Source organism: Xiphophorus maculatus, chromosome 13, assembly GCF_002775205.1.
Source record: "Xiphophorus maculatus strain JP 163 A chromosome 13, X_maculatus-5.0-male, whole genome shotgun sequence".
NCBI classification, from domain to species: Eukaryota; Metazoa; Chordata; class Actinopteri; order Cyprinodontiformes; family Poeciliidae; genus Xiphophorus; species Xiphophorus maculatus.
In genome coordinates this window covers 13,602,918-13,629,339 of record NC_036455.1, presented here as the reverse complement: position 1 = coordinate 13,629,339, position 26,422 = coordinate 13,602,918, and the positions used below count along the sequence as shown (strand labels likewise).

General features: G+C 38.5%; 1 protein-coding gene across 3 annotated transcripts; it reads left to right on the top strand.

Moving 5' to 3' along the window:
- The first annotated feature begins 1,981 nt into the window (after positions 1-1,981).
- sfpq (splicing factor proline and glutamine rich) lies at positions 1,982-26,422 on the top strand. Of its 3 annotated transcripts, XR_002753667.1 has the most exons (12): positions 1,982-2,987; positions 3,937-4,125; positions 4,209-4,510; positions 4,601-4,696; positions 4,783-4,979; positions 5,116-5,200; positions 5,346-5,457; positions 5,547-5,595; positions 5,775-5,881; positions 25,412-25,460; positions 25,538-25,637; positions 26,016-26,422. XR_002753667.1 is itself a non-coding variant. In XM_005802843.3 (10 exons), the coding sequence occupies exons 1-10, from the start codon at positions 2,124-2,126 to the stop codon at positions 10,358-10,360; spliced, it is 2,115 nt and encodes a 704-aa protein (XP_005802900.1). In that variant the 5' UTR covers positions 1,982-2,123; the 3' UTR covers positions 10,361-10,738. The 3 variants fall into 3 exon arrangements, 2 of the variants coding, with proteins under 2 accessions (XP_005802900.1, XP_023200499.1); XM_005802843.3 differs by lacking the exons at positions 25,412-25,460; positions 25,538-25,637; positions 26,016-26,422 and adding an exon at positions 10,247-10,738; XM_023344731.1 differs by lacking the exons at positions 25,412-25,460; positions 25,538-25,637; positions 26,016-26,422 and adding an exon at positions 10,250-10,360.

The following is a 26,422-nucleotide window of genomic DNA, read 5'->3' as shown; positions in this document are numbered from 1 at the left end:
GTTTTTAGAATTGGCCTGAAGCTCATTCATTTCTGTTTAGAGGAACAGTTTAGGTTTCAGCTTTTTCTGGTTGGATGACGTCTTCTGATCTCAAAGACGTCAGTTTTGATTGTTCACAAGTCAATGAATGTTTCTCGTGTCCTTCAGTGTTTCCATATTTCCGTCTCAGTCTTTGATCCCAGCCGTTTTTTTGGAATCTGTTCCTGTTTTTTTTTTTTTATGTCTTTTCTTTCTCCCCCTTTGATTGTTTTGTTAATGTTGTGTATCTTTTTCATCATCATCTCATCCTCTTTTTGTCTGATGATGATGATGAGCATTAAGAAGACGTGTTGAGGTGAGGCTGATGGTCTCTCCGCTCATTTTGTTCCCTAAACAGTTTTCTGCGGAATAAACGATCCCCAAAAAATTGAAATAACAGAGAATATCTGAGTTTTTGTTTGATTTAAAAGAGTTTATTCAACAGCAACAAAAAATACACAGAAGAAAAGTAAATAATGAAAACGTTTCCACTCTTCCTCAAACAGTCTGCCTTTAATTAAGCTGATAGTTCCAGGTTGTATTTTGGCCCATTTCCTGGAATGAATACATCAGTTCCAGCAAATATACTGGAGGAAATACTAGATTCCAGTATCTATACTGGAGGAAATCTTTGAATCTGTTGGATGTGGAGCTGGAAGCTAGGAAGGACAATCAGAATAAGGCTTTATTTCGATTTACCGGTTATCAATATCTGCCCATTATTTTCATATCGGTGCATCCCTAAAATGGTTTGCCAATGCAATACTACAGCGCCTCCAACAGGTGGCGTCTTTTTGCCTACTTGGCCTTGAGTTACAGTGTTACAGTGATAAATGACGCAGTTTAACAGACTGCATCATTTATCGTATCCAGATATATTTAACACTTTTGTATATTACAGACACTCAACGTCTAAGACAAATGGTAACAAAATATATATTTTCAAAATGATACCTTTCAGGTCTTTTGTGTTTCCTTCTGATGCTTTAACAGAAAAACATAAACAATGAAGATATACTGTTGTAAAACTCAGCCATTTTAAGTTAAGATGTGATTTTATTGTTGTACATGGAGGAAATGTATGCTTTACAGTCACATTAACACGGGTAAATTAAAAATGAAGTTATCAAAAAGCATAGACCAATATCACTACATATTTACCAATACTCAGTCAGATGGCCCAAAATGGTGAAGCAATTTTATTTTATTTTTTACCCACTCAACAATGTACTCAGTTGGAGTTGTGGTGTTAGTTGAGCCATTTTTTACATAAAGTGATTTTAAAACATGTTAAGGCTTCAAACTGAAATGAAAATGACAATAGTGCCCCAACAACTCAAAAGATATAGTATAATACAAATTATCTATTCTATAGTATTGATATTCTATAAAATATATTTTCCAACAAAAAATTATAAAAGGTACAATTTTCTCCTCTGGAATGGGAAATAAACACAGATATCTGCAATGTTACTTACATTACAGATAAATGTAACATATAAATGCTTTTGTTTACATATAGATGTAAGCAAAAGCAAATATTTTGTTTTAATAAATTACTACAAGAAGTGTTATTTACATTTCATATGATTAAAAAGACTGAACTTTCAAAATGTTAGAAAATATTAATTGAATAAATGCATGAAAAAGTCTTTTCTCCTTTTATTATCAAAACAAATGTACAAGAAAAGCAGAGAATAAGATGCAGCTATTTTCTACACATTAAAATTACCCCGAATAATAATAATGACTAATAACTATAACCGTATCTGCAACGCAGCAACTGAAGGCTGGTATTTGACACTTTATTTTTAGATAAAATAATTTATATTCAACCGGAACAAATGTGAAGAAAGTAGGCTCTTGAAAATCTGGGGATTAATTTCCGTGCTGCTCGAGCTACATCAATAATGTAGCGACGGACCAATCAGAGGCCCTGGGTGAAGATGGGCGGAGTCATCATTTTCTTCTGAGAAAGAAAGACTCATTTCTGCTCGACCGTTGGTCGCCATTTTGAGGACCTTTAAGGAGCTGTTACAGTTGTAACTACGCAGTTAATTTTTGAGTTTTTTTTTTAAATAGTACTTTCGCTCACTTAAGGATAAATGTCTCGATTCAACAATAACCGTGGTGGGTACGGGATGAATCAATTTCAGCCACGCCGAGGCGGTGGTCCCGGTGGCCCTATGCGTGGCGGCCTAATGGGAAACCCGCATTACCGAAACCACCCTTTCCAAAACTCCAACCAGAACCGTAGGGGAGGCAACAACAACTTCAGCGGATCGAATAGCCAGAATTCCCAACAGAAGTCAGCGCAAAACCAGTCGAAGCCAATTATTCCTCCACCGAGTCCCGGACCGGCCCTCACCATGAAAGGCCCGATGGACCAACAGAAACCACCGGCCCAGCAGGAGCAGCAGAAACAGAACCCTCCTGCGGACCAGTCGAAGACCCAGACTTCAACTCCAAAACCGGACACGACCCCCGCTCAGGCCAACCAGAACCAGCAGATCAAGACTCCGGCTGGGAATGCCAACGCACAGCCACAGCAGACTCCACAGCAAAACCCGAAACCGAGTCCACAACAAGGCCCGAAACCCGCACCGCAACAGAGCCCGAAACCCGGTCCACAGCAGAGCCCGAAACCCGGTCCACAGCAGAACCAGAAACCCGGTCCACAGCAGAACCAGAGACCCGGTCCGCAGCAGAACCAGAGACCCGGTCCACAGCAGAACCAGCGGCCTGGACCCCAACAGAACCAGCGACCTGGTCCCCAACAGAACCAACGGCCCGGTCCGCAACAGGCCTCTAGACCAGGCCAACAACAGGGCCAAAGGACTGGTCCCCAACAAGGCAACAAGACCGGCCCAGTCCAGGGTTCGGGCCCTAAGCCGCCCCAGAGGGCGGAACCAATGGCCGAACAGAAGCCGAAAGAGGAGCCCACCAAGAGCGAACCAGATGAAGCAGGGGTGAGTCTAAAACCGGTCAGATTAACAAGACTTAGCAGCTAATGGCGTCAGACACGGTGAAGAAAAGCTAGCTGACGTTAGCCCGCAGCCATCTTGTCTAACAGTGATTCACTTTATTGAGAGAGGTTATTTTTATTTCATTAAACAGAAATCAAGGCGCTGAAAATTAGTATTCGTATTTTTTCGTTGCAAATGGGTTTCTCGAGAAGTACTAACTTGTTTCAATTTACAGTAATTACTTGACTTAAACCAATATTAGAACTAAAAGAATTTAAAGCAACGATGAAATGCTCCTTCATCTGGGCTAGATGGGCTCAATGTTAGAGAATAAATAACCTTCCTCGGTTGAGAAATTCAGGTTATCAGCAGCAATGTGTCAGAAAAGAAAGCCAAATCATGTCAATTAATACAAAAATTGAAATATAAAAATAAAATACAAGCACTGTACAGTAAGGCAGAATTTAGAATATAATAAAATACTGTTATTAAAAAATTACATAGCCCAATTCTATGAAACATGCAAAAATAAATAAATGACAAAAGTCTGCTTTGGTCTCAACTAGCTTTTTTTTTTAAGGATATTTTTGTTTACAGAGACTTCATAATTAATTTTATTTGTTGTTGGTTTTATTTACTTTGGGTATTTAAAATGTCTTCCAGTTCCAGTGTTAAATGTTAACTAGAATTTAAAGTTTATTGATCTTTGAGAATGTGTTTTTGCTTTATTATGCCATTACCATCATATTACTTTTAAATGGTTTCAAAACAACAATATTATTGTTTATTGCAATAAACAATAATTGCAATCTGGGACAATTTATTGTCCAGAAAAATGTATTGTGTCAAGCCTGGGCATGAAAAAGCTCAATATAAGTTGAATGGTAGTCCCGTTGAGTTTGCCCCTGAATTAATTGACTTGATTTACTGTGAAGTGTTTTATCGTTGACAGATGTTCAAGGCAGCCTTGTCCATGTTGCTGAAGCCTGGAGAGAAGTCCTACACACAGAGATGCCGTCTGTTTGTTGGTAACCTGCCAAATGACATCACAGAAGATGATTTCAGAAAACTTTTTGCAAAGTATGGAGAACCTTCGGAAGTCTTTGTCAACAAAGGAAAAGGGTTCGGCTTCATCAGACTGGTAAGAGGCGATGCTCTGAACTGTAACACCAGCTGAGCATGAGAAACTTCTCCAACTGAATCCGTTTCCTGTTTGTGTTGTAGGAGTCGCGGGCGCTGGCAGAAATTGCTAAAGCTGAGATGGATGACTATCCGATGAAGGGCAGACCGCTTCGCGTTCGTTTTGCTACACACTCTGCTGCGCTGTCTGTGAAGAATCTGTCTCCGTTTGTTTCCAATGAGCTCCTGGACGAAGCTTTCTCGCAGTTCGGCCTGGTCGAGAGGGCTGTCGTTGTCGTTGATGATCGCGGACGCTCTGCAGGGCGCGGCATTGTGGAGTTTGCTTCCAGAACTGCTGCTAAAAAGGCTCTGGACCGATGCAACGAAGGCGTTTTCCTTCTCACCGCGTAAGCTTGTTTTTTAGTTATGCACACAAAACTGAGACCTGACAGTAAAAGTTCCTGAATGATTTCACTGATTTATTCATCTCTCTCCAGGTCGCCCCGTCCTGTAGTTGTTGAGCCTCTGGAGCAGTTTGATTGTGATGATGGGCTTCCTGAGAAATTTGTCCAGAAAAACCCAAAATTTCAAGTGTAAGTTTGCTAATTCAGTTGCTGGTATTATGCTAACCTGCCTCCATAATCAGTCTGGTCTAACATGCTGGATGTTTGTGTTTCAGAGCGCGTGAGCAGCCTCCTCGCTTTCCCCGCCCCGGCTCCTTTGAATTTGAATATTCAAAACGTTGGAAGTCTCTGGATGAGATGGAGAAGCAGCAAAGGGAGCAGGTGGAGAAGAACATGCGTGAAGCTCGTGAGAAACTGGAGAGCGAGATGGAAGATGCTTACCATGAGCATCAGGCCAACATGCTGCGGCAGGGTGAGTCCCAAAGCTGCTAAAGCAAAAACATAAGGCAGCAGCTTTGTTGTGTATAGAAAATGAAACAATATCTGCCAGTATACTGTTCTCTGCTTATGTGATCATGAGAATAATCATTGTTTTTGTTTTTCTGCAGAACTGCTGAGGCGGCAGGAAGAGCTGCGGCGCATGGAGGAACTGCACAACCAAGAAATGCAAAAGAGAAAGGAAATGCAGCTCAGGTATGAGAATGATCAGGGTTTTTTTTTTAGAATGATTTTGTAACCATATGGAAATATAGTGTCCCTTTAGGGTAATGCTGAATTAAAACAAGCACATCACTCTGAGGAACTTCTGATTTTTATTTATGTTTTATTAAATAAACAGACAGGAAGAAGAACGGCGCCGACGGGAAGAAGAGCTTCTCAGAAAGAGGGAAATGGAGGAACAGATACGGCGTCAGCGTGAAGAAAACTACCGAATGGGAAACTTCATGGATGTAAAAGCAATTTTATGTTCAACTGAACAACATATGATTTAGCTGGGTTTTTTTAAAAAACCTGTTTGATAACTATTTCTGTTTCACAGAGAGACGTTGACATACGGATGCACAACAGCGGCTCCTTAGGCATGGGAGGTAAGTTTCACTGCATTGATAGATGGAGTTTAGCCACAGATAAACAGCTCAGTTTGATGTGTAATTCAGTTTTTAAGTCACAGTTTTGAGAGATTTTCAGTTTGTTTCTATCAAGAAAAACACAAAGACTATGAGTTGTTTTTAACTCTGAGGTGTTTAACGTGTTGTTTGCTCATCAGAAATGGCCTTCAGCGGATCCAACCAGAACTTTGCGATGAGTGGCCTCGGCTTTGAGGGTCAGTCTGGACTGGGATCATCTCCAGGAGGCATGATGACCAGTGAAATGGTAATGTATCCCACTTTGGGAATATAGTTCACATGTGGCTGTTTATCTTTTCTTTTTCTTTTTGTGTTAAATATCTGATGATGATTGTAGACATGGAGGCCAGCTGGGCCAGCAGCAGCGTAGAACACAAGTAGCTTCCGCTCTTTTTAAGACTTTGTGGTTGGTGAATAGTTGGAATATGAAAATTTATAAACATTGTTCTCCATGGCAGCTTTGTCCCCTGATTAATCCTGGATTAATCACATTTAGCTACAAAACCTTCATCCTGCACTAAATCACCAGATAAATCTGTCCAATGTTCCTTCTGCTCACTCCTAGTGTATCATCTGTGTTCATAGAGGATCTTTGCAAGTCCTGTCTCTTGTGAGCGTGACAGGCACTTTGTTTTGTGGACACCAGAAAAAAAAAATTTTCTGTAACTATCGGCAGCGCTCCAGTTGAAACTTTTGCTCCATTTTTACTTTAAGGCATAACTTTGATGAACCACAGAAATGGGAACTTGTGTTTTTGGGTGGATGTGTGGAATCTATATACCTCATCTCTATACCTCTGTTGTTTGAGCAACTTTGAGACCTTTAGTATTGCTGTACTCGGTCTGCTCCGCTACCTTCACTTTCTAGTTATTTTTTTTTTGTAACTGCAAATTTAGAATGCTTTTAGTGCAGGATGATGGTATAAAACATAAAGGACTTCATCAGAGGGGTCAGGCCAAAATGGAGACCATTTGTGCTGTAAACATGTTGGAGGTGTGTGCTGGAGCGAAATATGTTTTTAATATCTTTTCTCTGGATTGAAGAGTTTTTCGGCTGACAGCTGTTTATATGCTGTTTATATGCTGCATATGTTTATATGCTGCAGAACTGACCATATTCATAGTTTGTCTGATTTCAGTGGAGATGTCCCAGTCAAAACCTAATCTGATTCTGACTCTCCATCAGCGTCTCATAGATCTGGGGCTTGAAGTGACTTTTATCGGTTTATTTTGGCAGCAACAATCTTGCAAAGCTTTCTTGACCAGGTCAAAGAAGCTTTTATAATGCTCTGTGTAGGGCTGGGAATTTGTCATTATTTATTACCATAAAAAATATTTCTGATCAGAATAATGCAGATTTATCGTGATGATTTATTGATGTTTTAATACCCCCTCCATTTGCTTCACATGAGCAAAAATAAAGGTCAAAATGTGATGAAATGTAGTTGCTTTGGGCAGATTGGTGACAGTAATTCCACTTCATGTAAGTGGTGTCCTTCAGAAGCCTGATTAAAAATGGCTCTGTCTTTGACAGCTGTGTTTGTAGCGCCGTCTGCCAAAAACTTTATTTAAAAAATCCTCCAAGCTGCCCTGACTGAGCGTCTGGACTGTTTATAGAGAGTCTCTGACTGGACATGTCCAGCTACAGGCTTTGTTACACTGGTGTCTTTATCCTGGTAATGGTGTTTGAAATGCTGGTTATATAGCATGTGTGGTTATATCTGATAACTCTACAATTAGCTGAAGCAGCAAATATTCTCCTTTTTTCTGTGATCTTCAGGTTAATGAGTTAAAAACTGTGATTGTTGGGTTAAACCCAGACTCATAAGCTCATAAAGCACAGAATCTCAGATGATCATAAACTCTGATCATTTCCCAATCCGATGCTCTGGATCAAATCGAGACATTCTGTGACTATCATCCATCTACAGAACTGTTTCTCTGAACTTTGAACTGCCGTTAGGTTCTGTTATTCTTGTGATTAATGAAAAACTGTTTCTTCTTTGTGATAACTTTTGAGTTAATGTTTTGTTTTTGGCTCTTCTTTTTTATTAATGTACATTAAGGTAAGTTAGGGATGCACTGCTGCAGTGCCTGTTAAATTTTTAGCTCCTTTAGAGACGATCAGAGGCTAAATGATCAACGCCGAACTATGTTACAGTAGCAAAGGCTCTTCTTTAAAATACAAGGGATGATCCATCAAAGTTCTCATGCTGTTTATGAGAGAGCAACAGTTTAAAGACTTCAGATCTTTTAAGATTTAATGCTCTCATAATCCTGATTAGAAATGTGGCATTTATTTAATTTCACTGTTGTTGCTTTAAGTAAATGTTCAATGATTAGAATAGATTAGTTCTTTAACATGAATTCACTATGAATATCAGCTGGTTACTCTCTATAGTTAAGTTATCCTTAGTTTAGATCTTTTGAGATCAGACTGTCACTCATGAAATGGTGCAGTATTTATTTATAACTTTAGGTGTTATTTTAGCATCATTGCAACTCACACCAGTTCATTCCTCGTTTTCTAGTTCTGACACTTTTTCTGTCTGGTTCTGAGAACCTCAGGCTACGTTCACACAGCAGGTCTTGATGCTCAATTACAATTAGCAATCATAGAAACTATGCAATTAGTTTCTATGACTCAACATTATTTTTTTGCATGGTCGTTTCAACTACTACTTAAATGCGACCGCAATGAGACTTCTGTGTGAATGGTTTACGATCCCAAATCGACCCGAATGTACAGGAAAACATAGATGTCACACAACAGCACTCTGCTTACAGTAGTAATAATGGACGCTGCTGTGTATGGATCAGCTTGAGAATTTTTATCTTGAGCAGTGAGAGCCAACAGTGTCCTCATAAACTCATAGCAAGACCAAGGAAGCTAAAGGTCAGGCAGTAAAAATTAGAATATGTCCCATTTGCCGGCTGTGTGAACGTAGCCCAAGTTGACCTTTAAATAATTTAGTATAGGAAAGTTTTTACTCTTTATTTTTGCAAGAACTAATTAATATTCTTACCTAATATGTATGCAACAATTCATCAGAGTTTCCAGGTCTATTGCTGTCATCCCTTGTGAAGCTCTTGATTTATGGTTTTAAACTGAGGGAGGATAATTTCATACTGATTGAAACGATGGTTGAAACATATCAGTTATCTTTCATTTTATATATTCATTCATATAATATTTCTGTGGAATCCATGAAGGTTTGATCATTTGTCTACAATATTTTAGTTGGACGTCAACAAACTTCCTGTCGGCCATGTTGGAGGACACCCAATAGCTTAAAGGGGCAGTACTGTGTAAAATTGACTTTTACATTTTTGTCATGATATAATGATATTCCCTCATTAAGACATGCCTGGAGTGTTCCCTTGATTTGTTCATGCATGTTTAATCTCCATGGCAACCAGTCAGCTGTGCAAAACTCCTGGGTGGATCTAGCTCCACCTTCAAGGCACAGCTCCTCCCCCTACTCAACTCCTTCAGACTAGCCAGTAGCAATTAGCAACACCTGGTGGAACTGCTGAGATCATAACAGGAGCTACTTAGCTACTTATCAGAGCAACGCTGGTAAAAATGTTACGTCATATTTAATATATAGAGCATTAAGGTTCAAGGAAAGCACATTATTTAGACTGGCTGTTCACAGACGGATGTGTTTAGGTCTTTATTTTTATTTATTTGATTTCTGGATTTACTTCTAAAAGACTATTTTAAATAGTCAGCAACACACTTTCTCAAGCTCAGAAATTATTAAAATTTTATTTACAGCTGACTAAAGTTTAAAAAAATATACATTTTTATTCTATTGTACCCAACACATTGAACTTTAAAACCGAGGTTGATACTTTCATGAGAGACAGATCTTATCTGCCACCAGGAAGGTCTGAAAATCAGCTGCTGTTTCCGTTTGTTCTGTTAGAGGTTTGTCTGACAGACGTGCCCACCAGCTCACGTCTGCACTGTGATTAGCAAACGTCACGCCACTGTTTCCAACTGTTCCCTTTTTTCCCACCACAAACATTTGCGGCATTGAAGCCCAAACTGGAAATGTTTGGTAAACTTAGCTGTCCTTTTTGCTCCTAGTCCTATGATTGAGATTCTTTTTTTTCTGTTAAAGAAAAAGACTCTCTTTGTCCCGAATTTTATTTTGATGATCGCTTTCTTCAGTTTTTAAGCTAATTGTTTGTCCTCCAACATGGTGCTGGGTATTTCTCAGTGGCGTCTATAGAAACTGTGTTGCGATAAGACTGATTAGCAGCTGGTGAATATGGTCTGTATTGGACCTTAAGAGCATTATGTGCTGTAGGCTAGCATGCACTGGAGAGCAGAAGACAACAGGAAGGCCCAGACTAATGAAAACGTTACCCTCTCTTCCTTCTCTGTATGTAACCTGTGGCACCTGTGGACCTTCTATTGGAACGAACGTTTCTCCGGATGCGTCTCCTGCTGATTGTTTGATAAATCTTCACACAATACACACAACCCGCCTGTTTTCCACACATTCTTTCACGTCTCCACATGGACATGAACTGTGTGCCGCTTTCGCACCGACTCCTTCCCCTTACATTAATCCTCATCTCCCTGCAAATTCCCACAAAAGCAGCGCAGCGAGCGCTACGTGCAGGGCGGCCCTAGAGGAATGGGCGCCGGTGCCGCAGCGTACGGCCGCGTCCGCGAGGAGTTTGATGGCCCCATTAAGAAACCCCGTTTTTAAACTGCGTTTTGTTCCAGCAGCAGCATTTGCAAAGCTACTCCAAGACGAACATGTTGAGTCACAATTATTGTATTTAAGTTGAATCTGTTGCATCATTTTATCCATTTAATTGATTAGTTTTATAATTAAGTCGATACTTTTTTCTTTTTTTACTTTGTATTGCCATTAGTGTAGAAAGGTCACCCCGGTGTGATCCAGTTGTTCTTTCAGACCATGTATCCTTTTCATTTCTAGATGTATTATTCTGTGAATCGTCGTGAAGTGATAACTGTAACCTTTCTGAACCTCCTATGGCTTTGTTTGTGCCATAAAATACTATTTGGAGTTGAAACGTGACTATAATAAAGACAAACTGGTTCCATCAGGACAAACCTTTAACGTTTATTCCTAAACTTTAATTCTGACTCCACCATTTTCCTACAGCAAGATGATAACAGAAGAAATACTGGCAGTAAACCAACCACGTTGGGTCTGTGAGGGTTTCATGGGTTAAAAGTTGGGCTAATGACCACATACACATGCAGTTCAGTATTCAGTGAAGTTTCTCAGTCGGTCCGGCTGTTTGGTCACACTCACTTCTCTTTAGTTCGCTGATTGGTGTACAGCAGATCACTCCATTGAACTCTGGTATCTCCGCTTTCAGAATCGCTCATTCCCAGTAGGTCTGTGATTGATTGATGATGGATTGACTGTAACGCTTCGTTTCATTGTGTCAGTGTTTGCTGGAAGAGCTCAATGCCTCTAATGTGCTTGTGACCTTTTCTGCACATTTATGAAATGTCTCATGATCTCTGAGTCAGAGCAGTTTCAACCAGCTTACTTTTGCCTGAATGTTAAGAGTTTATTATTCTCCTCAGGAGGCTGTGGTTGCTGTCAAAATGGGATATTTTATTCCCCCAAAAACATTATTTTTGTTCTTTGAATTTAGTCACACAAATTACAGCTCAACTATCACTTTACTAAATTACTGCCATCTTCAGGGCAACAAGCCCGACCAGCTGCCTCTGGGTGGCGGCAGACGCATCAAACTGTGGTGGCTTGTCACTAGTTTTGAATCTGTTTTATTCAGAAGCATCACAATTATTCAGAAAACTGTCCAAGTATGAACTCCAGTAACCAGTCCTGTGTTAAGACACTCCAGCACGGTCCGTGTGTTAAATCCCCCTGATGTGACCCTCTGCAGCGGGTTTTGTCTTTAGTCTACCTCTTATTTCTCTGACATTCAGTTTTAAATGCACAGGAGTGAATGGATACATTTTCTTTTTGAAAACTTCAGTTTGTTCTTTTAATACAAATTTTTATTGCTTAAAATAGAGTACAATTCAAAATCACTTTGTCTTTGTATGAAAACTTTAAGTTCACAAACAGATCAGAAATAAAACATTTCACATTAACTTTTAAAAATTGAATAGAGGCGTTGGTAAACCCCTTCCTTCTATGTTGCACTTCACTTTCAGTCTCAAGTTTGAAGTATAAAAGAATTTTCATAAAATAGATGTTTCTAATCTAAAATTGTGTATAATATGCCAGATTCTGTACTAAAAATCATCAAATGTTTGTCTTTTGCAAAAAGGGAAAATTTTACCCTTTAGCAGCTGAGTGAGCTCACTGCATGTAGTGGATGCATGTAGCACTTAGCATTTGTCAACAGCTCATTTATTAGCCTTAGTTTATTGATTTTTCTGGATCCCAACAACAGACTTGATGACACTTTCTGTGTCTGGACTTGCGGACTTGGACTTGCGTTCTTTGAGGATCACCTGTGTCTCACACCAGCTGGTTGCCCTTCTGTGCTGCGTCCATCTTTTCTTTCTCTTACTGTGAGAATTGCTTTAGTTCTGATGTTCTCCAGTTTACATGAACTCAGTTTGGTCTTTTTCTTTTCACCAAGTTGCCATGTTGTGACCTGTTGTACACGCATTTTTGGTACTCAACTTTTATACGGTTCTGCATGTAAATGTTGTTATTAGTAAATTTTGAGTTTGAATTGATACAATAAGAGTAATTTATCAAGAAGATTAAGTTTCTTTACTTCAGCAAATTTGCCTGAAAATGTCAAACAATTTGTTTCAAAGGCAAAACCACTTGATCACAGTCAGCGTCCTTTAATGAGCAGCGCTGAGTTCTGTCTGGATAGATGGTAGAACCCATTATATATCAAGTTTGTTTTTTTTTTGTTAAAAATTCTCTTTCATTCATTGCTGAGTGGTCGTACCTTAAACATTCAAACAAAACCATAAACAGAAAACTCAGTATGATGTTTTTAGTTACTGAGCATCCTGGTGTCAGTATTTTATGAGGAAGTCTCTTTTTGCACCCCTAGTTTCTTACTGCCAGACTTTGCCTAAATAATGTCGGATTCCTTGGTTGTTTGTGTGACACCATTTTGAATATCTGCTGGGCAACACTGCTAATTTCTGGGGTGATAATGTGCTTCTTGTAATGGTCTACTCCGACGAGGAGAAAAGGACGCACAAATATCAGTTTCTCAGCAAAATATTTTTCATTTATTTTAGACTTTGTTCCTGAGGGATAAATTATTCTCTCTGGTTAAAACAGCAGATGTCTTCTCATTTAAGAACAGGCATTGTTGTTCTTCTGCTCATGATCTGGCACCTTATGTGTTTAGCGCCGCCTTTTGAGTGGGAGGAGTATTGTCCTTGCTGTTTGGTACCGTTATAAAACTCTGGACTGCAGTCGGATCTTCACAGGGTCCTTACTGGCCGTCATGTCCAGAAAACAATCTTTATTTCACTCAGGTTTCAGAGTGGAGTAGACTAGAAGCTGGCGTCTCGACTGCAGTTTCCTGTTCGTAGTTTAACATCCCAAATAATTATATGGTCAGAATATAAACTGAATAAATCCAGACTGAATTTATAAATATTGAAGAGCAGGTTGGATTTTAACTTTCCACCCTATGTGATAAAATAATTTTACTGCCAGCTTTGGCCTCTAAGCCTCTAATTATGAATTAACGGTCTTCAGAAAAAGGGTTGTTAATTTTTAAAGAATCTGAATCTCATCTTTTACTCAGTTTAGACAGTTGACCACTGCTGAAGAGATTTTTTATTTTAATTTTTTTGTGAAAACCCAAACTTGGTGGGTTTTTTTATTTTTTGGCATGAGGATCACCTGTGATGGGATCCTTGCTTGAAAACCCAGAAGTTGGAGAGGACATGTAACCAACCTGTTAACATCCTGGTTTTTAAAAAGGTAATGTATCTTTAAGCTTTAATATCTAAGGAAATATTAAAATCCCATAATAAATGTGGTATTTATCAACAATTATTGGAGATCTAAACTTGACATTTTTTAGCCTTTTAGTAAATTGTGAATAAAAACAGTGTCATTTTTAAAAATTAAAATAAATGTATCACAAATCATCTTGTTCATATTTCAAAAGTGTTCTGGATAATTTTTGACACTTTCATAACTACTGACAACTTTTGTCAGAGCCTGAATAACAGAAAAGTACATTTACAGCTAATCCAAAAACTATTCAAACCCCTGGCAGTTTTAATGTAGACAGAAATCTGCTTCTGTTTGTAAATCACTCAAAATCATCAGAATGCGTCACCAAAGGAAAAAAAAGCATGTTATGGTTATTTCATGATGAACACTAATTGATAATACAGCAGTTATATGCTTCCTATAATTGTCACGCAGTTTGCATTGTTTACTCTGAGCAAATGTTATTACTTCCAGTTGGTACAATTAAGATTAACCCTGAATCTTAATCTGGCTGGGGTATGAATAATTATGGACCTGCATGCGCTATGGTAAGCTTTTTTCCATATTGTACTTTCTGATTGATTCCCATTTTGTACTGAACCCCAAAGGGAACTTTTAAACTGATTCAGATGTCAGTTTTTGGACCTTTTTATTTTGTCGTTTTTATCCGTCAGACTTTTTTTCAGCTTTTTTTTATTTGATTGAAGCTAGAAGATGAGAAACACCAGTTCACAACACGTCGACTCAATGCACTTTACCAAAAAAAGTCCTTTCAATTCAATCATACACTTTCCAAGTCAATTAAATCCAATCTAGTTGATCCCAGTTATCAAACAATCCACCAAGTTTAGATTATTGGTTTTCTATCTAAGGAAATTCAACAGATTGGATCAGATTGACTTCCACCATTCACTCCTCCTGGATGAGGATGTAGCAACAGTGAAGAGGGAAAAACTCCCCAGGAAGAAACTTCCAGCAGAACCAGATCCGGACTCACTGAACGTCCGTCTGCGACCGACCGATTGGTGGTTTGGGAAGACGGAACACACACAAAAACACATGAGCACTGATTCAGGAGAACTTTCTTCATCCATCCATTATTTTACATAATCTTCCCTATCTGGGTCGCGAAAGGTGCTGGTGTCTATCTCCAGTGGTCAATGGGCGAGAGGCGGGATACACCCTGGACACGTCGCCAGTCCATCGCAGGGCAATACACAGAGACAGACAGGACAAACTACCAGGCACACACACACAACCACACCTACAGAGAGTTTAGAGACCAATTAACCTGACAGTCATGTTTTTGGACTGTGGGAGGAAGCCGGAGAACCCGGAGAGAACTCACCATGCACAGGGAGAACATGCAGAAAGACCCCGGGCCGGGAATCGAACCCAGGATCTTCTTGCTCTAAGGCAACAGTGCTACCAACTGCACCACTGTGCAGCGGAGTGCTTTCTATGTTGGAGAAAAGTAAGACATTAAGTCAGCAGTAGCTCATTTAGAGGCTTCATCTGGGAGAGAAACAGCCAAAGAGAGTTTAGCGTTCAGAGCTAAACTGAACACAAGACCAGGTATAGCTTATTTGAATAAAAAACAAAGAATGTAAAGTTTAAAGCTGACATGACAGCAAATAATGCAAATTGGAGAGTAGTAGGAGAGTGAGGTCATTTTGACTGCCAGCAGCCTCAGTCTGCAGCAGCATAGCTACAGAGAAAGCCCAGGATAATCTGAATCAGACCTTCAGCTTTATTGAGAAGGAAAGTTTTAAGCCTCCACTTCAAAGTAGGAATTGAGATGTATAAGAATCTTTAAATTCTGCATCCCAAAGATTAAATCAACCTTGGAGTTTATAACGGGTAAGAGATTATACATTTTTTCAAACATAATGAAGGCCTTATTTTCAACCTAACTCAAATCATAGGTAACATTGGATAAATGTGGCTTGTTCTGCTTGGATGTTACATGTTTTTGTTGTATGAATGTTTTCTTTAACAGGTCTGACCAGCTGTAAAGGTTTTGGACTGTAAGACATTGTAACATGGATTTAATTTGTAGATCCAAGCAGCAGACGTGTTTTATTTTATAGTATTTCTGTTTATTTCAACAAGGACGAATAGCTTTCTGGTAAGATGATGTTACAAGGTCAACAGCCTTGCTGGGATTTTTCTCCTGATCTCTCCTCAGTGAAATGATTTCCTCTATTTTTGGGGATTTTTTTTATATATATATATATATATATAGTATCACAAATATTTAGTGGCTTATAATTAAACATATATCCAAAGTTTGAAGAATATGCTACTTGTTTTTTAATGCAATTTTGAATACAAGTCCATTTGTTTGGTCCAATGTACTTGAATCTTATTGGCTCAAAAAGCTGAAGTTTGAGTTTCTGGATGAAGTTGTGGAAAAGTTGTGGTGATAATTTTCACTTCCTTCTGTTTGAGTAGAAATCCTCATTTATCCCCACAGCGTTAATTATTGTTTGCAAAATGAGTTATGTAAATATTTATGATTTAATCTGGTAAATTATGTAAATTTGGCATCACCAGATTAATACTTAAGATGACTTGCAAAATAAAGGTTATTCCTACATTGGAAAACATTTTAAAATCCTTTCATATAATTTTCTAATTCTAGAATAGGCATTGATGCAGTAATTGAAGGATGTTTGGACATCTTGGAGTGTTAATTTCTAAAAGGTGTCTTGAATCACAAACTGAAAAGCCAAATAAAACTGCATATATCAATGTTTAGCTTTTCTTTTTACAATAAAGCAGAAAACTATCATGCATAGCAAGACGCCAGTCATAGTACTGATTTAGCTAAGTTGTGTATTTGTATTGCTGTGTCTCTTTGTTGGTGTTGTATACAATTTGTTCTTCTTTAACAGGTTTGATCATCTTTAAGATGTTGGACTATGGAAAGGAACCAAGAAAGTCTGTAGGTTCTGCTGGACCGTATTAGTTTAGTCTGTATAGTGAAGAAAATAGAACCAAGCACTGAACCCTGTGATACTCCATAAGTAATCCTGATGTGTGAAGATTTTTCAACATGAACGAACCGTAATCTGTCATGTAAATATGATCCAAACCAGATTGGTGCTGTTCCCTGGATCTCTGCAGCATGTTGGAGTCACACAATGAATATTGTGATCTAAAGCAGCCCTGAGATCTAACAGAACCAGAACATGGGTCCATTATCTGAGGCCATGAAAATATCTTTAATTTTAAATGGTATCTCAGAAGCTTCTGGTATGAACATTATAAATGAAAGCCAGGCACTCCAATATCTTCCTGAGGTATTACTGGTTCTTTGGTCATGTGTTTAGTTCAGGCTGTCCGGTTAACCCAGGAGGAGCAGAGTTCAGCAGGACACGTTGCTCACATGTAGCTGAGCTTTTTAACCTCAAACAACAAAAATAGACGTGAAAATTGTTGTTTTTTGGCAGTAAGAGCTATGCTCCAAAAAGCCCTAGGGAAGTTTGAAAATAATCGTCAGGGACATGGACACAAACTCCCAGAATTCCCCTCTTTAATAAAAAAAAAAAAAAAGTTTGAACTGTTTTGTTCTCCATAGCTTTTTATGTGGCCTTCTAGTCTCTAGATAAGTTGTTTTATCTGTAGACTGCCGAATTACACCAGTGTAAAAGGTGTGAAATATTAATTTTAAGTACTCATGTTTCGTTAAGTCTAATTCAGGGACCGCTATTAATGTTTTATCAGTTTATGTAGTTTATGTATGTTTTCATTCTGCCACAATCGGCCCTTTGAGGACATTTGTGATCTTGATGTGGCCTAAAATCAAAGACTTTGACACCACTGATCTATAGACCTCAGTGGATTTTAGTAAGTAGCCAATAATCAGGCATAAAATGACTCGCTGACATTAATCACCTGTGTTGGAAAAATGCATTAAGTGATTTTTATCAACAGTGTAAGAAACCGGACTTATTTTACATCAGGTTTGATTTGGGTTCAAAACCCTGTAGTTGATTTTTACTAAGAATTTTCTGCAGTTTTGCCTTTTGATTATTATGAACAAATCATTTTGCCGAAGTTTTTTTTCCACATTTCGTCTTATAAATCTGCTTTAGTTCTGACATTCTCATAGTTTTACTGTAGCACTAACCTGGAGGTTACCTTTGGTCTGAAACGATTTAATTTCTGATCTTAGTGGAAAATTTTGCACAATTTGTGCATTCTACTAGTTTAAGGAAAAATGTCAGCATTGTCACCCGTCAGTTTATCATTAACTCCTGTTTACCTCCTTTGCAGATGCCCTTTCGTTGCTCATGTGCTGCTCTAGTAAAAAATAAACTTGCAGAGTACGTACTTCCCTCGTTGATCATCTAACATTAAGTACTGCCATAGTTTGGATTCCTTCGAGCGTTGAAACCAACGTTTTCTCTCAACTCTAAAGCAGATGCTTTATCAGCCATGGTTGTGTTAGAAATGAGCTTTGTTGAGGTTTCTCTCCACACAGAGAAAAACAAAGCTTTGGGTTTATAGTCATTTATACTATTGACGATATCTAATGTCATGACTACGGTTCATGGCAGCTGTTGTAATTGACTGTTTTAATGCAATTTTAAGTATACATTTACATTTTAATTTCATGTCCATTAAATTCAGTTTATATCATCACCAATTCTCAACTCAAGACACTTTGCAAGACAACAGATTTAGCTCAGATCAAGAAATGCATATTCATCTCACTGTAATCAAATGGACTGATTGAAATTCATTAACAAAAACTCCCATTTGATCCTCATTTTACTGCAGTGCAATTTAGCTTATTACACCCAACAGTAAAAGGTTATTTATCCAACACACCCAGCCAGTTGGATCAAGGAGCAAACCTTCCTTCCAACTAATTGATTTGAGTCGATAACGTTTCAGCAGTTGCCTGTCATAAACGGGTCTGGGATGATGGTGAAAGACGATGGTAGTTAGAAAAAGTAAGCAGTCGCTGCCTAAAGCAGCATAACTACAGAGATATTTCAAGATGGTTACAACTAGCTTCTCAAAAAGGTCAAGTTTTAAAAGTGTGTTGGGGAAAAAACCTGGGTGATAAAAGATCTGCCTCCCATTCTACTTCATTACTGCACTTTGAAGTGCTCTGTTGGGAACATATGGACCAATCAGATCTCACTTTTATGATGAGTCTTCTGGATTTTATGGATCTGCTTCAGTTTTTTAACTTTGTGGTAGTAAAGAATTACAACAGTTCAGCCTTAGAGTAACAAACACATGGACTAGTTTTCCTATGTCACTGTGGTATGAGATGTTTTTCATTTTGTAAAATTGTGCAGGTGAAAGAAGGAACCTGTCCTGGTCAAAGGTGATGCGAAGTCTTTGTACGATATTACTGGAGATCCAAGTTAAGTACGGCGTTTGTTTTTCAGATGCTCTGCTCCAAAGAGCTTCCACATTGTCTGAATTTAACAGCAGAAAACTGAGTCATTCAAGTTTGTATGTCTTTAAGAAGTGTGTGTAGTCTGCTTAATTTATTGGATTCATCAGGCTTTGAGTATATCATCTGCATAATTGTGGAAATATACCCCATCCTGTCTGATAATGGAAGCACATATACAGCGAAGAAAAGGGATCCAAGCACACAACTCTGTGGTACTCCATAATGAACGTGAACTAATTATCTGTAAGATGAATATCTAAATCAGCCTGATGCTATTTATCTCTCTTTGTAAGAAAAAAATTGTGATCAACTGGATCAAAAGCTATCTGATCACTAGCTGCGTTTCCATTGACTATAAAATTGTGTAAATTGGAATTACGAAAATAAATTTGCTTAGTAGAAATGCCAATTTAGAAAAAAAAAAAAAAAACGCAGAGTTTTTGTGCTAACTTGACATGGTAGTTATTCTACTGCATAAAAATTAGTGTACTCCGTAAAACGGCAGTGGTAAGCAATTTTATTTTTCTTGCATCACTTGAATTATGTGATCAACAACAGGATGTTGCAACTGACAGAAATGACAAAGATGACAGGAAGTGATGGGAGGAAAATGGCACGACATGATTTTCAATGATTTGTTGCGTGACCAAACTTAATCACATCTGATTTTTATTTCATTTCCTATTTAATTGAAACACTGCAGTTGTAAAATTGTCTTGCTTTTTTCTCCAACATTGGCAGAATATACCAATGTTGACAAATTCTTGTGCCTATTTATAATGGAAATGCAGCTACATGCTGCATGTTTGGCCGTAATCGTGTTACTCACCTGTAGCTGAGCTTTTAAAACCAGAAACAGACATGAAACTGTTTCTTGAGATAGAAATCTTACCCAGAATTCCACTCTTCAATTGTGCTGGTAGAGAAAGTTTGAACCTTTTCTCCTCATGATTCAAGTAAATAAAAAGTTTTAGATTCAGGACAAAAGTTTTAAAAATGCAGTATAATTTATTTTATGTGAAGATTTGTGCATCACCTGGATGTGGACGTCTGATCCACTGCCTGAACGTTTTTCTAGTTGCATTGCTAATGCAGTTAAATGTAACAAAGCAATGATCCTTTAGTTATGAAATGTTGCTTTAGCCCTGTGAGCTGGGAGACTTACTGATGCAAAACCTGCTTCAAGTGGAGCAGAGCTGAAAATGTTTCCGCCTGGTAATCAGGAAACCCAGACAAGTTTCCATCATAGAAGAGATATTAAACTATTACTGAATGTTTTAATGACTTGAATTATCCGGTCAGTAATAAAAATATCAGACTGACTGCATCAGAGTTTATTGAACTCTAGTAGGAAGGTTATTTACCTGGGAATCTTTTGTAGCTTACCTACCAGGAATCTGCTTTGATCAGCATGAAATATTAATGCTAACGTTTCAATTCAACTCACAATAACAAGTCAGCCTTAAGGAATCAGACTCGTGTTCCATCGCTACTTCAGGCTGGGATTTTTATGAATATGGTTTTAGATTCAGACAAACATTCAGTTATTTTTCAGCTGAAGCCCTTCCTGCCTGAACACCCACTGCAGGCTGGGTATAAATAGGCCTGAAACAATTAATCAGATTAATTATAATTGATTATTGACAGTCAACTAATTTAGAAATCAATTTATTGTTAATTGGCACTGAAAGAAAAACATTCAGTGCCGTATTTAAGCCAAAACTGCTGAAAATGTATATTTAGGATAAAAACACTAAACTCAAGTGGCATAGTTTTAGCTTCACCTGGTCCAAATTCACTACAGCATTGCTGTTATTGAATTTTAGGCAATATATTTATCATCTCTTCATTTGCATTAATATATCTCTAATATTGAGTGAAAAAAGGCTTAAGTTGTTAAATGAAAATTCTGCACAATGGGCCAATTTCTTTTCTTATCTGAGTGATTAATCATCAAAAATAATAACTGAAACAATTGTTGGTTGGAGCTGTAGGTGCAGATGATTAGGGTCATGGTGCATAGTGCAGCATTCAGTGAGTTCTCAGTACAATTGGCTTTATAACTGAATATTTCAGACCAGAACTGGCAGCACGCAGCCTTACCTGCTGCTCTGCATGTGTTCAGTTAACCGCTAGCATCACATTCATGTTCATTACTGGTGTTGGCCGTGTGTAGGGTTAGCATCTCAGTGCACATTTCCAGTAGAAGAACTGGACCTACCCAGAGAGGTGTAATCTGACCTCTGACCTCCGTTGCATCCCAACATGAAGTGCCTCCAGTGGCAGCTTAACGTTTGCAGGTGGACCCTGTGTGTGTGTGTGTGGTTGTGTGTGTGTGTGACGTTGGCTACCTGAGGTGCGTTAGCTGCTGTCAGAGGCAGGCCGCCCGCCTCTCCATACACACATCTCCTCTGCAGTTGGGTTACTATGACGATGAGTAGTTCTGCAGAGGTCAGTGGACAGTAGAGCCTGGACATGTTTACACTGCAGCCAGAGGTATGCTAACACAGATGATCTGAACAGTAAGGTAAGTGTCCCCTCCCCTCCATGTTTCTGATTGCAGCTGTGCTTCACTCAGGAGCGCTGAGGGCTTCTGGCATCACACTGACAGGCTGGCGTCACAGTGCAGAAACGGGCCTGGACCGGGGTGTGTGGGTGGGAATGCAGCACCATGTTGACCTCTGCTGTATGTGTGTGTGGCCAGTACTTTACTTTTCTCCGTATGTTTGCAACAATACACCCGTGTGTGGGTCAGAACCGGAATCAGAATGTGTGGAGTAACATGTTGAGTATCTCCAGGCAGAACCAGAAACAAGGATTTTAGCTTCAGTTGAACTTCTTTCAACTGAAGTGAACTGGGTGGTGGGAAATAATTTTTTTCTTTTATAAATGTAAAGACATGGTGCTGATCTGGGAATGTTACATTTTAAAGGGGCAGCATTATGTAAAATAGACTTTTTTAGATTCATACCTGGAGTGTTGCCTGGATTTTTTTCCATACATGTTTGAGAAATCCTTTAATCTCCATGGCAACCATTCAGTTGTGCAAAACGCCTGGATGGACTTAGCCCCGCCTTCAAGGCTCAGCTCCTTCAGACTAGCCAGCAGCAATTAGAAAGCACTGCTGAGCTCATTATAGGAGCTGCTGCTCAGAGCAACGCTGGTAAAAACGTTGAAGGGTTGATGGAGGAGCCATGAAGTCCTGAAGTCGTCCCAAGCAGAGTTTCAGAAGAGCAGGAGTTTTTAAAAAGACAGGCCCAATTTAAAGACGTTAAATTAGGAAGTAAAATTTCTTTTGACATATTTGATGTATAGCATTTTTGTAATAACTGAAGGTATTATAGTTACTTCATTATATGCTTTGCTATAAAATGGCACTATGTGCCTGAAAAATTCATAATACTGCCCTGTTAAGGTTTTTATTTACTTAAAATATAAACAACAATTTGAAACGGATTCAGATTTTATTCTTATTCATGGGCTGCTGATTTTCTCTTGGCTTTGTTACTTTTTTCTGTTAGAAAAACATCAGGCAGGTTTTGTGTACAAGCTGCTGCTGGATCTGTTTCTGCTCCATACATGACAAACTGTGAGGAAATGTTTTAGTAGAGCTGATCCCGGAGTATTTATGGTCCCGTATGGATGGAAAATATCCAAATCATCTTTGAAACTGTTGAAGTTTGATCTAATTAGCTCCAATAAAGGATAGAGGTCAGGAAGATCAGTTGGTTTCTGTTTATTCTCTTATGTTCATTTTAAACCATGAACTGAAGGGAAGGAAATCAGCTTAATGCTAGTTTGTCTCGCTGCTGTAGCTCCTTTATTTACATTTTTACTTCCTATTCCACATGAACATCGTTCCTGTCTGGAACTACGGAAACCTAAACGTTGGCAAAGCAACTTGAAATAAAATTCTGACTAAAATTAAACAGAAATATAAATGTCTCAAAGTTAGAATATTAGATTTAAACTATATTTTACCATAAATGAAGCATACAGTTTAATTTTTAAGACAAATGTCTGAAATTTAAACCCCATTGTTTTATATTTGATTCACAGCGAATCAGTGAAAAATGGAAATAATTCCAGAAACAGGTTCAGTGTTCCTTAAAGGGGTCCTGCTGTGCAAAATTCACACTTTGCATGTTTTTGTACTTGCGTTTGGATCTCTGCTGTTTGTAAAACCATCCCAGGTGCTTGAATAATCCATCCTGCTGGTTTTTGGCAGCAAGATGTTTTTTAGTGTCTAGAAAAGGAGCAGTTTCAAAACCTTCAGATTAAGTCACAATCCATGGCATGGCGCCGGTACCCAGCAACCCAAACTGAGTTACAACACATTTAGTTAGCTGGTTTTACCGCTGTATGCTCTGTACAATGGCTGCTGGAGAATACATGGTTTTTTTTGTTGGCTTACTATGCAGAAACCACTTGCTGCATTCTTGTTGGTTGTACAGGAGGCTCTACTTCTGCTTTTCAAAGATGTATGGTTGGAAGATTGTGCATCTCTTAGAAGCCTTTCTGTGGCATTCAGAGTTTCTGTTGGGTTGTATTTAATGAGGTTTTCATTGTGGGAGTTAACCTAAGTGTAAATGTGAAACTCAGATATAATTATATTTAAATAAGATTAATGTGAAATGATCTGAAATGTTCAGAACTCCTGTTTGAACCCAGAACCTCTGGGTGGAACAGAGATGAGATGAAGGAGGATCTGCTGTGAACTCCTTCAGCAGGTGGTCGTTTTTATTTATTACATTTTGTAAATGTAATGCACATTTTTATGGTCAATAATTACATCTGAATTACAAAAGCTGGTTTTAATGAGTCAACATGAGACATTTTTGCTCTTTTGGAGATTTGAGTCATAAAGTTTAAATCAGATTCTACAAAATCCAGCAATTCAAAATGTTTCTTCTGGAAAATAATTTTCTTTTTGTTTTAAAAATATCTGTACAAAGTCAAACTGGCATTTCGATGATTAAAATCTTGGTATCTGATCCATATTTTATTTTTTCATTAATGAAATAGAATTGTGAATAGAAAAATATTAAGAGCAGCTTTTTGAAGTGGACATTTTTGTCTTTAATGACAAAAACGGCCAGTTTTTAATCTGTTGGAGAAAATAATCCAGTCAATATTTTCTCTGTTTACACATCAGTTTTAAAGTGACCTCATGTAACCAGACCAGCTCTGAAGGTTTGTTGAATGTTTCATAGTTTTGAGCACAACTGAAGTTTCATCGATTTATGCAGGAAAATAATTTTTTTTACCTTTTTTCCATATGTGGGCAATTTTTCCTTTAGTTTTATAATGAACTTAAGATTTCCAGTTTTTTAAAGTCGAACTAAAAATTGGGCCATGTGCTCTAATTGAGGAAAATGGCGGCTTAATGAAAAGAAAAATTTTGTCCAGATGGACAAAAATGTCAGTAAAATCAACCTTAGATTCAGAGTTATTGATATGAGCTGCTAAAGAATTACATTTTGAAAAGTGTTTCATGATGAAGCCTCACTTTGCTGCAGGAAATGCATAAACTGTTCAGGTTTTAATTCTTGGCTTCCTGCAAGCAGAACCCTGATGGGAAGGAAAACCAAATCCATGAATCTGAAAAAGTTTTTTTTTTTCTTGTGTTGTTTGGAGACTCAGTTATATTTTCTTAATGACTCACTTCCTGTTTACACTGTAAAACGTTTTTCTGCTGCAGTAAACCACCTGATTAGTCGTTTGGTCTCTTATTGCAGAATAACTGATGATTATTTTGTGTTTTACTTTCTGTTGCTCCTGAACTGGAGGCGTACCTCTTCATGTTGGTACTGGGAGCGCTGTGGTTTGGACCTGGTCGGGCTTTTTTTTTATTTCCTCTGCAGTTTTTCTGTGTCTGAGTTTAAACTTTGGGTCAGTCGATGGCCGTCTTGGTTCTGTTCACCTGATTGTTTGTAGTCGTGTTAGCAGGGAAATATTTCAGCCAACAGAACCAGAAGATTTGGATCAGAACCGGCCTGTGGTTGGTGTTCAGTGTGGAAACTTTTCTTCTCTGTAGCTCACGGAGGTTCTGGTTCTCCCAGATCCTCAGAGGAAGTTTTATCTGTCTGCACTGTGACCCATTTCTCCAAACAGAACCTTTTTATCCAATCGGCCCAAACCGTTCTCCCTCCCATCTCAGTGTGATGCCAGAATGTCCCTGTTGACCTTAGACGACCCTTTGTATCTAAAAGGGCGTCGGGTCTTAAAGTTTTGGTGCCGCTGCACCGGGTCGGTACCAGCTGCGGTACCAGGACCGCCTTCATGCCTGCTGACTCAAACAGCAGCTCATTCTAACTGATTCTAACACGACCATCCCGACACACACAGCTGCTGACCAATCACAGCCAGGCTCTTACTGTGTGTTCTTCTCACCTCAGGAGCCTCGACCAATCAGAGGAGGCTGACGGTTCCACCTGAGCAGCCACGGTAAGGTCATCATCTGCGTGACCTCTGGCCTCTGGATGCTTTCCCAGCTGACTTCCTGTCCTCCTCTGTTCTGGCAGGTAAAAATCACACCTGAAGTCTGAGAACAGGAAGCCATGGAGGCTGGAGTCTGAACTCCATCAGGAAGATTTAAAATGGTTCACAACTCGGTACAGGAAGGTAAATGTGAAGGTTTCTACTTTTATTAAACATCGTCTCTCCCTTTTCTTTGAACATAGATCTTCTGCTTCATGTGGTGTCAAACATGTCGTCACACCAGGCCAGTAGATGGGTAAACGGGGCCTTGGCTAACTGATGTTACGTGTTTGTTTGACTTTCTTTTTGAAAATTAGGTCAAAATATGAAAACTATTACATATTTCACCAATATGAACGTTTTCTCTCTAATGTATTTATTGGATATTCTATTGTAAAGTATTGTCTCAGTATTTATAAGCTCCTAGCAGCTGTCACTTCACTGTTCTGCATTCTATTTCTCAAAGATGTTTAAACAATATGGAGAAGAAAAGTTAAAGGGAATCATTTTGTTTTCTTTCAGCCAGATGCACGTGAAGCTGCAGTACCAGGACGCAACCAGCAGGGGGCGGACATCCAGCGACAGATTCTGTTTTTCTGTTGGAAAATAAATGAGCAAAAAACTGTTTTGTTCATGTTTGAGTTTATTCAGCTGAGTCATTTTGTACTTTTAGGAGTATTTTTACTACATGGTGCGTTTTACTTTTACTTGAAGCGTTAAGTTAAATGTATAAATATTCTACTGCTGTGAGTAACTTCACTGAATGAAGAACAAACTTGTTTTAACTAAAAATTCACCAGACATACCTGTAGTGTTTGTTTTAGTTTCATAAGCTTAATATTGAAATGGCAACATTTCCACGGAAATGTATATTTTGGTCCGTCTGATGATGCATTTATTAAATATTAAATTATTGTTTTGATCAGTCA

Bases quoted from the DNA above. Each gene is read 5' to 3' on its own strand.
- sfpq (XM_005802843.3), top strand. From the start codon at position 2,124: ATGTCTCGATTCAACAATAACCGTGGTGGGTACGGGATGAATCAATTT. The intron at 4,697-4,782 runs GTAAGTTTGCTA...TTTGTGTTTCAG, and splicing joins AAAAACCCAAAATTTCAAGT to AGCGCGTGAGCAGCCTCCTC. The intron at 4,980-5,115 runs GTGAGTCCCAAA...GTTTTTCTGCAG, and splicing joins GGCCAACATGCTGCGGCAGG to AACTGCTGAGGCGGCAGGAA.